Source organism: Phascolarctos cinereus, unplaced genomic scaffold (genome assembly GCF_003287225.1).
Source record: "Phascolarctos cinereus isolate Bilbo 61053 unplaced genomic scaffold, phaCin_HiC Scaffold_1;HRSCAF=81, whole genome shotgun sequence".
In the NCBI taxonomy this organism is placed as follows: Eukaryota; Metazoa; Chordata; class Mammalia; order Diprotodontia; family Phascolarctidae; genus Phascolarctos; species Phascolarctos cinereus.
Window position 1 is genome coordinate 155,705,427 of NW_027555514.1, and position 15,256 is coordinate 155,720,682.

At 35.8% G+C, this 15,256-nt stretch overlaps 1 protein-coding gene and 1 pseudogene across 4 annotated transcripts in view; one reads left to right on the forward strand and one right to left on the reverse strand.

Moving 5' to 3' along the window:
• SEMA3D (semaphorin 3D) overlaps positions 1–15,256 on the reverse strand; it is a 255,585-nt gene that overhangs the window by 87,129 nt on the left and 153,200 nt on the right. For all 4 annotated transcript variants that reach the window (XM_020999739.2, XM_020999736.2, XM_020999738.2 and 1 more), the window contains 3 exons: positions 14,218–14,337; positions 5,360–5,453; positions 2,235–2,363 (listed from right to left, as the gene is read on the reverse strand). In XM_020999739.2, coding sequence (XP_020855398.1) covers positions 2,235–2,363; positions 5,360–5,453; positions 14,218–14,337 — 343 coding nt within the window. The remainder of the gene's footprint in view (positions 1–2,234; positions 2,364–5,359; positions 5,454–14,217; positions 14,338–15,256) is intronic.
• On the forward strand, positions 6,672–7,211 carry LOC110217373 (eukaryotic translation initiation factor 2 subunit 1 pseudogene; annotated as a pseudogene).

Here is a 15,256-nt window from a genome sequence, read left to right on the forward strand (position 1 = left end):
TTAGCGCATATCTCTTCTGTATGTTCACTGTAAATACTTTGTTAACCTCTAGGTAAACAATAACTTAACTATCCCCCAATTTACCATTCTAGTAACCCTGCCTAAAAATAGGAAATGAAGTTAATCTGATATGACCTAACCTTGCAGCCATGTCGACTTCTTCCTTATCTATATGTGAAATTTTAACAGGACTGAAGTCTACCTGCCCAATACTTTTTAGACCCCGCCCTCTTTATTTTTTAAAAGGGTAGGGGAGAGAGAATGTTTGACTTTCACTAGTCCTTTAATACTTCCATAAGTTTCAAAATATCACTCACAGTGGTTCAGTAATGGTACATGCTAGATTTTTCAGGAGTATGGCATGTAGCATATCTGGGCCTGGTGACCTAACTCATTTAGGGTATCTAGGTTCTGTCCGACTATCTCCCTATTTAGTGGGCTTTGAGTTCCCTATTAAGCTAGTTGTGTTCAGTCTTTTCCAGTTCAAAGTGTGTTTTCTTCAAAGAGAAATTGGAAGCAAAAGCATTGAATAGTTCTTTCCATCATCCATGATCACTTTCCTCATCCTTTCTGTGATCTTCATCATTTTCCACAGTATAAGATCTTATAGGGAATATAAAATCATTTTAAAATCCTACAGAAATGTAAGATATTTTTATTAACATTTTACTGAGATTATTGAGCAATATAATGACATGAGGGACATAATGTTTTAGGAAGACGAATCTAGTGAAATATTATGAATTGAAGAGAGGAAGACCTAGCAATTAGAAGGATACGGCTATAGTGCAGAATGAGGTGATAAGAACTTAGTGGTATAAGTATCAGTAAGAGAAAAGAAAGAATCTAAGAGTTATTTTGAAATAAGTAATAATCAGACTTGGTGACAAATTGGAAAACTCAAAGATGACTCTATTCTTTCTGGTAATAGTAATACCATCACTGTGGAAACCTGGAGAGTTACTTTATACCTCTATAGAACTCAATTTTCTCATCTGTCAAATAGCTCATATATGCATTATCTAAATCAAAGGACTGTTGCAAGTAATCTTTTGTAAGCTATAAAGTGCTATATAAACACAAAGTCAGTCATTCCTCACTTGAAATGACTTATGAATCCGTCACCAACTTTGTCACTCATTCACAAATATTCCTCTTAAAGTGTGCTACACAGAACTGAACTTGTAAATTTGGGCTAGCCTCAATTCAAAAGCCCTGCAATAGGAGCGTCTGGCTATAGGTAAACAACTATCAGAGTCTGAGAGTGATTTTAAGAGATGGTTTTCAGATGAAAAGTTATTAGAAAACAGATTCAAAATTTGAGACGTTTTAATGAAAAAAACAAACAAACAAACAAAAGCTAGGTCTAGGTTCCTGCCTTTTCCCCTTCTATGAAGACTCACAGAATTGATCCATTTTATGAATATCAGAGGTTTTTTTGGAACCTTTTTTTTTTCTATTCTGCAAGTAGATAAAACTTAACTGTCTGAGAGTTCCTCCTGGTTACATATACACCAGACATATTTTTCCAATACTTCTGTACAGCAGTATAGTTCATTATAAAGAGAAATAAAGCTGTCTATTAATTAATTCAACAGATGGTTGGAAAATAATATTGTAAGATTTAGCCTCACTTGGGGTTAGAGTAAAAACAGTTTCCTTATCTTCAAACATTTCTTTGTACTGGCTAAAGATGGTTTCCCATATTGAAATTTCTAAGTGGCATGGCAAGGCCTAAACAAATAAGTGATCTGCGGGCAGTTATGTGGCACAGTGGATAGAGCACCGGCCCTGGAGTCAGGAGGACCTGAGTTCAAATCTGGCTTCAGGCACATAATATGTACTAGCTGTGTGACTCTAGGCAAGTCACTTAACCCCATTGCATAGCACCCCCCCAAAAAAAAAGCGATCTGAAGAATTGATGATAAAATAAAGACTTAAAATGAAGGAGGTTCTTATTATCATACACAGACTTACATATGAATTTAAAGTTATTACTTATATACATGGTTGGAATCCAGAAAATCTCAAATAATATTCAGGTCATCAGAAACCATAGTATGATATTTCTGATATCTAGTCTTTTTTTGTGTCAACACATCATTCACAACAGAAACATCTAGTATTTCACTGAATTCAGTTTTGAATCACCTAAGGTGAATAATGAATGATATTGATCTCCTTATCTTTCCCAAAGCAAAGACAAAACATTCACCATTAAGAAAACCACTAACCATGGAGCCAGTAGTGTTCCGAAATGTCAGTTCTGATGTAATGATGATCATGAGTAGGACCAAGGGAACGTGTAAATGCTGTGTCTTTGCCAAGGAAATCTGAAGCTGTTCCAGCATAGAGGTATTCATCTGGGAGGGAGAAATATTAATGAGATCATTAGAAGAAATGCCAAAGATTTTAAGTTGAAACAGTTCCATAGTTTCAAAGATTTATGCAATACAATATTTGAATATAACCCTTAATAAGTCTTAGTTTCCAATTTTGAACAACTAAGAAAAAGTAACTCAAATTCTGTAGCTTATCTAGTATGAGAGAAAAAATCCAAATGTTTCTGAATTAAAAACTATAAAGGCTTTATTGGCAAAATTTATCTCTCAGACATTTTGTGTCCTCTCCATGGCAACAATGGAACATTTTGAAAAGTTATGCCCTAAGGAGGAATGGATAATATAATTAACATTTGCTTAACTGATAGAATATCAGTGACAACATCCCATCTTTACCTAGCCTCTGCTGAAAGGAATATTTCAGCACTGGAGTCATTCTTTCATAATTATAGTATGCTACATTCTTGGTCCCAATTATTTCTCCAACAGCTTTGCTATATAGGAATTCTGAAAAGGACAAGGATGCTGCCATTATTGCATTCCAAACTTCATCTTGTGAAGTAGAAAACTGACAGGAGGACAGTCATAAGACCTTTCCTCAATACTGCTACTCAAAGATATTGCTTTGGGGCAATTTCTTTTATAAAAAAATATGTAAAGGTAAGCGAAATTCTGCTGAAAGCTTATCATTGTGTTTCTTTAGCTAAAAAAAAAAAGTGGTCAGAACTAAATTAACTCTTTCTTGGTGTTGAATTCAGTAGGCCCACAGTACGTGCTGAGTGGGAAAAAATGAAGACCAGACAACATGAAATGTAAGGACCTGCATTTAAGAACAGCCTCAGGAATAGTTTCACATTATTACTAAACTAAACTTTCTTTAATCCTTCAGATTAAAACAAAAGCAATGGCTTTATCACTACACAAAGAGCATTGCCGACATTCTCAGCTCTTCTCCAATTAATCCTCATCAAAATAAACTTTGCTTGAATTTTGATTGAAAGCATTTGGCCTACAGGGCAATGGCCTAAACATTGCTGCTAAATTTATCTGGGAGAACATAAATTAGGTTCTAAACAAGTATAAAAACATTGTATAAGTAAATTGAATTTAGGTATGTTTCACTACAAATATACAACTATACAGTGTTGTAAATATTTTACTAAACTAAATGAAATAATTTTCATAATAACCTTTCATATACCAGACTTTTAATAAATATTTGTTGAAAAGAATCGAACTAAATAACAGATTGAATGCAATTTGCATTTCCCCCAAAAAACTGCTATGTAGAAAATACTTTGTAAACTGAAAAAATGGTATGTTCTTTAAAAGAAGAAGGAGGAAGAGGAAGGAGACGAGGAGGAAGAAGAAGAAGAGGAGAAAGAGGTAAAGGAGAAGGAGGAGAAGTAGTTAGGAAGACACAAAATCTAATTGAATCTGTTCAAACTCTCTTAAAAATGTCCTTCTTGGTCATTAAAATGGCCCATGAATTCCAAACTGGAAGAGGGGAAATGATCACAGCCTTTAATGTAATGTTTTTAATAAAAGATATAACGACCCACCTATCCGATAGAGAGACAAATCATTTATCTTCTATTTATCTTATTTATTTTCTGAATAGAATGGTTGAAAATGAGTCATATTCTTTTTGTAACCAACACACACACACACACACACACACACACACACACACACACATATGCTATCACTTCAAAGTTTCACCATCCCTGTCTCCCTACTGAATATGAAAATACCATGATGTTTCACTACTATCTTATGATCATTCATACACATGCTATATCATTCGTGAATGCTTTGACATGGTAGCTAGAGCTCTGGACTTAGGGTCAGGAAGACCGAGACTCAAATTCTGATTCTGATGCTTATAAGCTGGCCAATTTAACCTAAACTTCAGTTTCCTCATTTGTAAAATAACAGGATTGGATGAGATGGACACGAAGGTCTTCTCTGGCTCTAGATCTATAATACTACAAAAATTCAAGAAACATGTTTAAGTTAATTTTTACAACTTTTATATTTCATGATTAAACATGTGTACTCCTTTTTAATAAGAGAAAAGTGATAGCTGTACATAGCTGTACATCTCATCGGCCATAAGCATTCTACCACAGTGATCAAGAACTCTGAAATTCTTCTGTCTGACCACAGCCTCCTACCTTTCCATCTCTCTTTCCCTATTCCTCACGCTTACTAACCTGTTCTTCATCCTAACTCTGATCTCCAGTCCCACCATCCCTTAGCGCTCTCCCAAACAATTATTCTTTCTTCTCTTCCTATTCTTGAACCTATTGAAAATCAATCCAACTGTACATTGCCTTCTGAAATGGAATTCTAAGACCCATGCCTTGCTGAACCCAAATCCCACATTATGTCCACTATCTACTTTCTCCATGTTTGCTATTGAATGATGCTAGAAGGGAAACAACTATTTTGATTGGATCCACTATCATTTTATGTTATCTAATCTCAACTTGACCCTCTCTGAAGTAAGTTAATCTTTTTAGTCTCTTTATCTTTACCAAAATGAAAAGGACATGGCAGAATGCATAGAGAGCTTCCTTGGAGTTAGGAAAACCTGGGTTCAAGTCCTAGCACTGATAAATTTAGTTTTGAAAGCCTTAATAAGTTAATTAATCTCTCATTGCCTCCATACAACTCTATAAAATTATAAATTAAAAGTAAAGGGCTTATTTCCATTGGTGGGTTATTATTTTTTTTTATACACAGACTATATTAACAACATCATATTTCAATTAAAAAGAAATGCCAAAAAACTGTTCCCTAAATGATTCTCTATCACAAAAATGTTACAACTAGAGATTTTAAGAGTGGTAGGGAACTGTTATTGAAAATTATATTGAAAATTAATATAAAGAAACTTTGAGATCATTATGTAAATCAATAGTAGAATGTAATTTGATTTGTAAAAATCTATCGTACATGGTCTTTAGAAATCATCATGGTCTAAAAGAAGATAGACATGTACTTGATCTTACCTGTCATTACTGAAGCAAAAGGCTGCTGAGGATCAAAAGGACACTTCAGTCTGCCAGATTCCAAATTGTGTGTGTCCAGTTTGAATGTGATTTCCTGCATGAGACATGTTAATGTAAATATGATTTCAAAGCATAAACAAGCTCATAGGAAGTAAGAACTAAATTCTAACTCTGGCCCAAGACTGAATAAATGAATGAAAAAGTATTTATTAAGTGCCAAGTACTATGCTAAATTCTAAGAATACAAACAGAAAAACCAAGAAAATAGGTACAAATATAAACAGAAAAACCTTGTTCTCAAGGAGATCACACTGTACAGGAAATAACAAATTTTTAAAAGTTCAGGCAGAGGCAGAGTAAATAGAAAGGCCCCAAAGTACTATTAGTACAGCTACAGGCTAAAAGGTAAGACTCAGAAGTCCTCAGGTACCCTAAGTAGGTCAGATGATAGTGACTGGGGACTGCAGGACATTTGGGTCAGGGAAGGTGAAAAGGCCTGGTGGTCATTCATCTCATCAGAAGGAATAGAGTTGGGGAGTCCCAATATATCCATGTAGCCTGGGAAAAAGGGCGAGGCAACCCTAAGTGAGGAGTCTTCCTGCTGCTAGGCTTTCCCAGGTGGGTTAGTGAGTTTAAGATGAATTAAATCCTATTTCACTCCACACTGAACTTATTTCTAAGTCTCTGTGCCATACACACCCTGAGAGGGTCATAGGGCACAGAATGCCACAGTCAGAAGCCAGCTTGGTGATACTCTGGTCCCATTCACTCAAACAATATTTAAGTATCTACTACGGGATAAGCACATTCCTTGGCTTCGCCTTTAAAACCTTTCACAATCTGTATTCATAACTTTTTTTTTCAGATTTATTTAACATTAATCTTCACATAGCTACATCCCAACCCAACTAGCCTATTTGGAGTTCTCTGTCTCCAAGCCTTTATACAACCTGTCTTCTGTGTCTAGAATATATTCTTTTCTCACTTTGGAATCTCTACCTTCCTTCAAAGCTTAGCTACTAGTAGATTTATGATTCCACGTGCCTTGGTTTATCTATCTTTGAAATGTCAATAAGATATTAAAGGTATCTTCTAATTATAGGTAGAAATATTACCCTTTTTAGGGGCAAAGGAAATCAGTCAGTCAACAAGCATTTATCAAGCCCTTTCTATGTGCCAGATATTACGCTAAGTGATAGGGAGACAAAGAAAGGCAAAAATAATCCCTGCCCTCCAGGAGCTCAAATGCAAACAATTTATACCAGCAAGATATATATATATATATATAATATATATATATATATATATGCATTTAAACATACAGTCTCAGACCCTTCGATCCTGGATGGACTGGATTTGAATGAACGTGAAAGACGAATGCTGATTGATAATATAAATAGGCGCTTGACACCACAAGCTGTCAAAATCCAAGCTGATATCGAAGTGGCTTGTTATGGTTATGAGGGTATTGATGCTGTAAAAGAAGCTCTGAGAGCAGGTTTGAATTGTTCCACAGAAAACATGCCCATCAAGATTAACCTGATAGCACCTCCTCAGTATGTGATGACTGCTACAACCCTAGAGAGAACAGAAGGTCTGTCTGTCCTCAATCAGGCTATGGCTGTCATCAAAGAAAAGATTGAGGAGAAAAGAGGTGTCTTCAATGTTCAAATGGAGCCCAAAGTGGTCACGGACACAGATGAAACTGAGCTTGTGAGACAGCTGGAGAGGCTTGAGAGGGAAAATGCTGAGGTGGACGGAGATGATGATGCTGAAGAAATGGAAGCCAAAGCTGAAGATTAACTTTTTTGGGAAAGGGCATCCAACTGGAGGAACACAACCAACTCTTCTTGGCTTAGACACTGCAGACTTGAAAGTTTTCGAGTATTGAAAACTTCAAAGCTGAATATTTTGTATTTCAAAGTATTTAAATATTTCAACAGACCAGCATGTGAAATGCCCTCCCAAATGCTGGCACATTGATCTCTTTTAAAGGGAGTGGCCTAATTTCACTAAGAGACTAAAACCTCACAAGCTGAGACCATCCACACAATTGGGCCTGAGGTTTTCAATCTCTACTTCTGATTGGTAGCCCCTTCCATTTAGTGCCTCTTTGAGATTTACCAGGAGCATCAAAAGCAAACAGTCCCATTCTTTCTACATTCATTGTACTCAAGCAGAACATTCAATAAATTTCTGGGATATTAATAAATAAATAAACAAACAAACAAACAAACAAATAAATAAAAGGGGCAGCTAGGTGGTGCAGTGGATAGATCAGTTTGAGGTTATTTCACAGAGAAGGCATTAGTATTAATGGAGACTGGGACAGGAATCTTTTAGAAGGTAAAACTTCACATGAGAACTGAAGGAAGGCAGGAGGTAGATTTTGTATTTGATCTAGGAAGTAATCAGGACCAGCTGGAGTTTATTAAATGAGAGGGAGAGGGAGAGGAAAAGTTAGACACTTTAGGAATATCACCTTGATGGCTAAGTGGAGGGTGGTAAGGAGTGGGAAGAGACTGGAGGCAGGGAGACCAACCAGAAGGCTATTGCAGTAATCTAGGCATGAGATGATAAAAGCCTGTACAAGGGTGAAGGCAGTGTCAGAGTTGAGAAGGGATCGTGTGGGAGAAAAGTTTTAAAAATAGAATTAAAGCTACAATACTTGACAACTGATTGGATAAGGGGTGGAGGTGAGAGAGAGAGTGGGGCATTGAAGATCATATCTAGGTTGAAAACCTGTGTGACTGGGAAGATGATGGTGTTCTCAGTGATAATAGGAAAGTTAGGAAGAATGATGGGTTTTGAAGAAAAGATGAGTTCAGCTTTGAACATGTTGAGTTTAACATGTCTATGAGGAATCTATTTAACATCTCCAATAGGCAGTCGGAGATGGAAGACTGGATGTGGATAGAGAGGTCAACACTGGATAAGCAGAGATGAGTATCACCTGCATAGAGATAATAATTAAATCCATGGGACTTGATGAGATCACCAAGCAAAAGAATTTAGAGAAAGAGAAAAGAGCCCAGAATAGAACCTTGGGGGCTAGCCACAGTTAGCATACTGAATGAAGATCCAGTAAAAGAGATTTACAAAGAATGCTCCACCAGGTAGGAAGAGAACTAAGAGAGAGCAGTGTCACATGAACTTTGAGAGAAGAGAGTACCAAGAAGAGGATACCTGATGGTGTCAAAGGTTGCAGAGAGCTCAGTAAAAACGAAGATTGAGAAAAGGACATTAAATTATTTGACAATTAAAAGATCCCTGGTGATTTTGAAGTGAGATCTGATTTCTGATTTCACTGATATAAGAAATTGCCAGTGTGGATATGCCCTTCATGGGAGAAGATCAGCAACTCTTTTGTAACTTTTAATCTCAGAGATTTGCCTAAAGGTACTGAGAATTAAATCAGTCAGTCAGTGGGACAGTCAGCATGCAATGAGCCAGGCACTATTCTCAGAAATGGGAATAGTAAGAAAAAAAAGGCAAAAATAGTATCTACCCCTAAGGAAGATACATTCCAATGGGAGAGATGACATATTTACAACTATAGGTACATATATATATATATATATATATATATATGTATATACATATATATGTATGTATGTGTATTTGTGTATACACACACACACATACACACATATATATATATAAATACATACATATACATACACACAAAATAGATGGAAAGTAATCTGAACTAGGAGCTAAGGGGACTGGGAAAGAAAGTCCTCCTTAAGTCATGCTGCTTCTCAGAGAGAGCTACAATGTTCCCCCAAATTCTAAATACCAAGGAATATCGTCAAACATTTATGAGGTGTCTATTACACATAGAGTACTCCTTTGTTTCCATAAAGAAAGTGTTTTTCTAAAATTATTACAAGTATTCTTGGTTGTGATCTCATTTTCTTCTGGGCATCTAATCCATCTAAGTTGTTCAAACAACCCCTTTGGAACTTTCATGTCATCCCTGGCACTGTAGTGAACAAATCCAAAGCAAGCAGCTTCTTCACAGTGTTGCTGATGCATGAGGCCAAAATACCCTGTTGGAGTATTTTCACTATTATGAAAACAGTATGTGCTTTCAAGTTACTCAGTTGTTTTGGCTCAAACATTTATTTTTACAACGGTGGCCTCAGATAACACAACATTGGCAGCTTTTGAATGCTAGGGAAGAAGCATCATCTTCTTAGATTCCACTTTCCAAGAAAAATAGGAATGTAAAATCAGCATAGCCCCATGATCCTTTGGCAGTTCCATAACAAAGACAGCATGAGCTATCCCAAAACACATGGGACTCACAACATGTGGAAAGGAATACATATTATCTGTGCAGACAGATGTTCTACAAGGAATATCTACAAACCTGTGTCATGGAGCACTATGAACAAGTTTTATAACTTCATAAAACATTTATTAGGTGCCAGCTCTCTGTAGGGCACTATGCTTGGACCTGGATTAGGAAATAATGGAAAATAATCTAGTGTCTACATTTTAGAAAGGCAGGGAATGATGTGAAAGACTTTTACGGAGAGGTGGGATAAATGGCCTCTAAAAAGGAATTTGAAAAATGTCTGATGTCTCTTATTATTTATATTTTCATTTCATTGATATTTACTAAAGTTACTTTACAAAAATGAATATCTTACTATAGTTATTCCTCACTGAAGAAAAAATAATTTCTACAATTTTATCCTTATAGAATTGATAGAGAGTTAATGAATTTTTGAGAAATGTTGAAAATGTGGAAATATCAGTCTCAAGTATATTATTAAGTGGTACAAAAGGACAGCAACTAGTGAAAAAATATGATTATGCAGGCCATATCAAGAGAAAGGTATTGCATCTCTTTTAAAAGGCAATTATAAACTGAGCAGAGACATCCTAAACAATGAGCCTCAACTGGATGTGTTGCACATAGATGTGTTTAAGGTATTTTTTAAAACATGAAGGTACAAGTATAGCCTCTTGTTTACAGATGCATTTATGTTGTTAGCACAGCCATCTCCCTTTTCAACCACTAGCAACAAAAATAATTTAAATTAAAATAAAGGACATAAATGATTAACACATGTAAATATAACAGAGGAACAAACAGCTAGCCAGTTTCACTGGTACCTACATAGTGTAAAATGGCCTACAGGAATAGTGTTAGCATGCTGGATGGATGGGAGGATCTACAGGAGAACGTAGGCCTTGGGGCTCATAGAGATGACAGATCTAGATCTGAAATAGACCAGAGACGCCACTAAATAAAACCTCTTCATTTTACAAATGAGTAAACTATGGCAGAGAGAGGGTGATTTATCCCATAGTCACAAAGTGTCTAAGGTGGGATTTGAACTCAGGTCTTTCTGACTTCAAGTCCAGCATTTTATACATTCCACCAAGCGGCCTTTCATTTTATAGTTAAGGAAACTGACAACTAGAGAGGTGAAATGACACTCCAAAGGCATGTGGGTAAGAAAACACAGAGCTAGGTTTAAAAGCCAGCTCTGATTGGAAATTTCTGATCTGAAACACAAGACTTTTTCTGTTGCAAAAGTCTGTTTCTATATCAAATAAAGCTCATACCTTTTAGACTATCACTAAAGGCCTCTATCTATTAGTCTCAGTGCTTGAGTCCTAAAACTTGTCTTAGATTTCCAATTGAGTATCAGTGTCAACTTGGGCAAGTCACTGAGCCTATTACAAATTTCTTCATTTAGCTAGCAAACACCTGGTCTCAGACACTCACTAGCTGTGTGGCCCTGGGTAAGGCACTTAACTTCTATCTTCTTCAATTCTACATCTGTAAAACGGAGACATATTGGAGAAAGAAATGGTAAACCACTCCAGTATCTTTGTCACAAAACAAAACTTACGAAGACTTGTATAGAACTAAATGACTAAATAAGAAATAAGAGGATATGGAGAGGGACTGCACAGGATGAGAAGGTGTGGATAGAATGTTATCTACAATAATAAAGAAATTCCCATGTCAAGGAGATCACAGACTCATTGATGAATTGAAATAAAAAAATAGTGGGTAGAAGTATCAGGACTGGCAACAACTAAGAAAATTAGGGGAAAGGTCAGGACACAGGCCAGCAGCACAACATTTTACAGGAGAGACCTTGCCATGTTGGCAGCAAAAGAGAAAATGGGAGAAATTGTGGCATTCTGGAGAAAGGCAATGTGTAAAAGGTGGTGAGATAAAGGAGAGGTACCAGAGCTGAGAATTTGTTACCCAATATTACAATGGAAATGCTACTCCCCTATGGTACTGCTGAACCTATCACAAGGATGGCAGTTCTTTCACACTAACAACTGTATCCAGTTAGTTGATTGTGAGACACCCTTCCCCCTTCCATAGCGAACTGTTTCTGATTTTGTAATTAAAAAAAAAAAAAAGACGATCGATTTTATTAAAAAATGGCAGCTAGGTGGCAGTGGATAGAGCAATGGGCTTTGAATTAGGAATACTTGAGTACAAATATTACTGTAGATACTTAATTGTACAGCCCTAGGCAAGTCACTAAACCTCTCTCATGCTGTGTCTTCATCTCTAAAATGGGAATAATTACACCTGTCTAGTGAGGATCAAAAAACATGAAACATGTAAAGTGCTTTGCAAAATTTGAAGAATTAGGTAAATGCTAACTATTGTTACTATTAAAATGATTTTACAAACAACTTTGCTATTCCAAAAATTTAGGTGTATCTGTATTCCTTTTGAGAAAATTATTGTTATGACTGTGTTTAATATATTTAGCTAAAAATAAAGAGCAATAATATTAGCATACTTTCATACTTTATTATAGGAATTCATTAAAGTTAATCAGACATAATGTGTATCTTATACAAAGTTCTGGGGTTAATTTTTCATCAAAGCAGTCAAGAGTCTTCTACTAAGCCTGTCAAATGACTACCCAAGTCCTCTGACCAGCTGAATACTCTAAGGACTCATTATGCCTGTTCACTCATAATTCTCTTATTCAGAAAACTTGTAATTTTGATGGCCTTAGGGTTTTTTGAGAGTTCCAAACTCAAGTAATTAGCTCCATCTAAATTTCCTTTCAGCAGCTCTGATTTTAGGAGCTGCAGAAGAATATTTGCCTTTCTCAGCAGATTGTAAGCATTTGGCCTTTGGCCTCCGGCCTCAAAACACACTTAACCTGTGGAGCTATGCAATATAATTACACATTCTGCCGTGAATTACTGCTTAGGTATTACACTTCATCAAAGTCGGCCAAGAGAATATAATGTTGGCAGCACAGAAGGATGGATTCAAGGGCTCCCTCCCCCACCAATTTTCTTTTAGTGTTTGATGGAGTAAATTATCCATGTTGGTTTTCTTCAGACACTTGAGTCTGGGCTAGTTAACTCAGATGATTGGGACATGGTATTAATGGGAACCAAGACAATAGATTGGTTCTCTTTATGAGTCAGTTACTTTTTCACACGGAAAAACACCTCCAGTAATAATTACAAAACATACTGGACTAGGTGATTATGTGGGTTCTAATGACTAATTTGCCACTAAATAACTGTGAGACCTTGGTTGGAGTCACTTTTTCTTCTCTGTAATATGAGGGGGCTGAACTTGAGATCTTCTAAGGTCAATAATCCCTAAAGCTACAGTTCCAAGATAGTATTACTATGAATCATTGATGGAATGTGTATGTTGAACTTTATTTTTTTTGGCAATGGTGATGGGATGTAGTGAACCATCCATTTGCTCTTGCCTAGTTCTCACAAATCAATCATATTCCATGATTCTGTGATCTTGCTAATGTCATTGTAGTTCACAAGAGCCAAGTGAAAACATAAATGATCAATTTTTTTTTGATGAAGCAATCAGGGTTAAGTGACTTGCCCAGAGTCACACAGCTAGCAAGTGTCAAGTGGCTGAGATCAAATTTGAACTCAGGTCCTCCTGACTCCAAGGCTGGAGCTCTATCTACTGTGCCACCTAGCTGCCCCCAATAAATGATCAACTATTAAGGATTACTCTCATCATTACTAGAAAAAGCACACAAAGTATACTTTCCATGATGGTAACTTAGTAACATAATGTCAGAATCATATCATTTTCAAAATAAAAGAGACCGTCGAGATAATTTTGCCTAATTCCTTTGTTTCACAGATGGCCTACGATAAAGTCCAGAGAAGTTGCATCACTTGCCCAAGGTGACAAGAGCAAGTTAATGGCAACATCAGGCTGTCAACTCCTAATCCAGACTTTTCATTACTCCCTGCTGTTTGTACATATGTCTTCACAAATACTTAAGATCTAAGAGTGCAGCTAGGTGGCACGATGAATAGATTTGTGCCTGCAGTCAGGAAGACTCATTTTCCTGGGATCAAATCAGGCCTCAGACACTTCCTAGCTGTGTGACCCTGTTCAAGTCACTTAATCCTCTTTGCTTGTTTCCTCATCTGTAAAATGAGCTGGAGAAGGAAATGGCAAACCACTCCAGTATTTCTAACAATAAAATCCCAAATTTGAGCAACAAAAAAGATCTAAGAACATCACATTTCAAGATGCAAGATGTTGATCAAGACCCAAAATAGAAATAACTCCTTACTATAAGAGCCATTCAAAAGACATGAACTATAATAGCTGAACTAGAGTGGACTATATTAGAGAAAAGAAGGACAACAGAAACACCATGTATTATTAACTTTGTAAATCTCATGAAATTTTGCCTATAATAAGAAAAAGAAGGAAAAAACAAGTTTTATCTATTTTATAAACTACAGAGCTATTGCTTTATATGAAGTGTTGCTTGTTCTGGGCCACAAAAATGTTTAGGAATTTTTTTTAAATAGCAAAATTATGTATTTCTTTGAGCTCAATCACATACCTCTTTGTGGGTTCCAAGATCAATGTATCCACATATTGGGTGAAAGGCTCCAGTCCCACACACGTAAACATGAGTTCTGTTATAAGCCTGAAGCACTCTGATGAAATTTGCACATTCTGTCTATTGAACATAAGAAAAAAAAAAGAATTAACACAAAAACATACAATGACAAATGTCCTTCATACCACCTGTCCCCAAGATCCTTTTCTTTGGATAAACATTTTTTACCTAATAAATTTATGAAAAGTGAAGAAATATTTATGTTTAACAGTATTTGTAGTCATCTTTTCACATTTAAACTCACAAAAGGTACAAAATTATTTAGAGTTAACATAGAACATAAGTATATAGTGAATTGTTCATATAAATTTTAACAACTGATAGACCATAATAATTTAAGAAAAGCTAGCATGACAGATTAATAAAAAAAAAATTGGTTGATAATAAAATCCCACTTAAGTGAGGCACAGAACCCTAGAGGGTGAGGCATGACAGCAAAATAGATACTTTGCCAATGTAAATGGACAAAATGAAAACAAAGAAAAAATTAAATTGTGTACAGTATTTTGAACAGCTAAGTGAGCCAGACAAGCTTTATGATGTAGAAATCATTCCAATTAAATTACTTGCTCAGAGTCAGAAAGCAAGTCTGGGTCAGAAATAGGACTAAAACCCAAGACCTCCAGCCTTTAAAACTTTCTATTATTGGATTTTTCCTCCTAAGGTAGCACATTTTTAATTTTATAATTCAATATAATTTATAATTGAATTTATAACTTTTATTATTATTTTATAATTATAATAATTTTATACTTTTATATTCAATTTATCATTTAATTTATAATTCAAATGAGAAACAAGATTAACTTTGAAATGTAAGGAAATTATACACTGGGGTTGTATCTTTGGAACTTGCTCATTTTACGCAAATGTTTCACTTTTATGTCATAGTGTTCTAATCTCTAGGAGGATACAGTTACCTATATTTGCTTTCAAGAGAATATGTTCAGTTGTGCCTTGCACAGGTGCCTGATTTAAT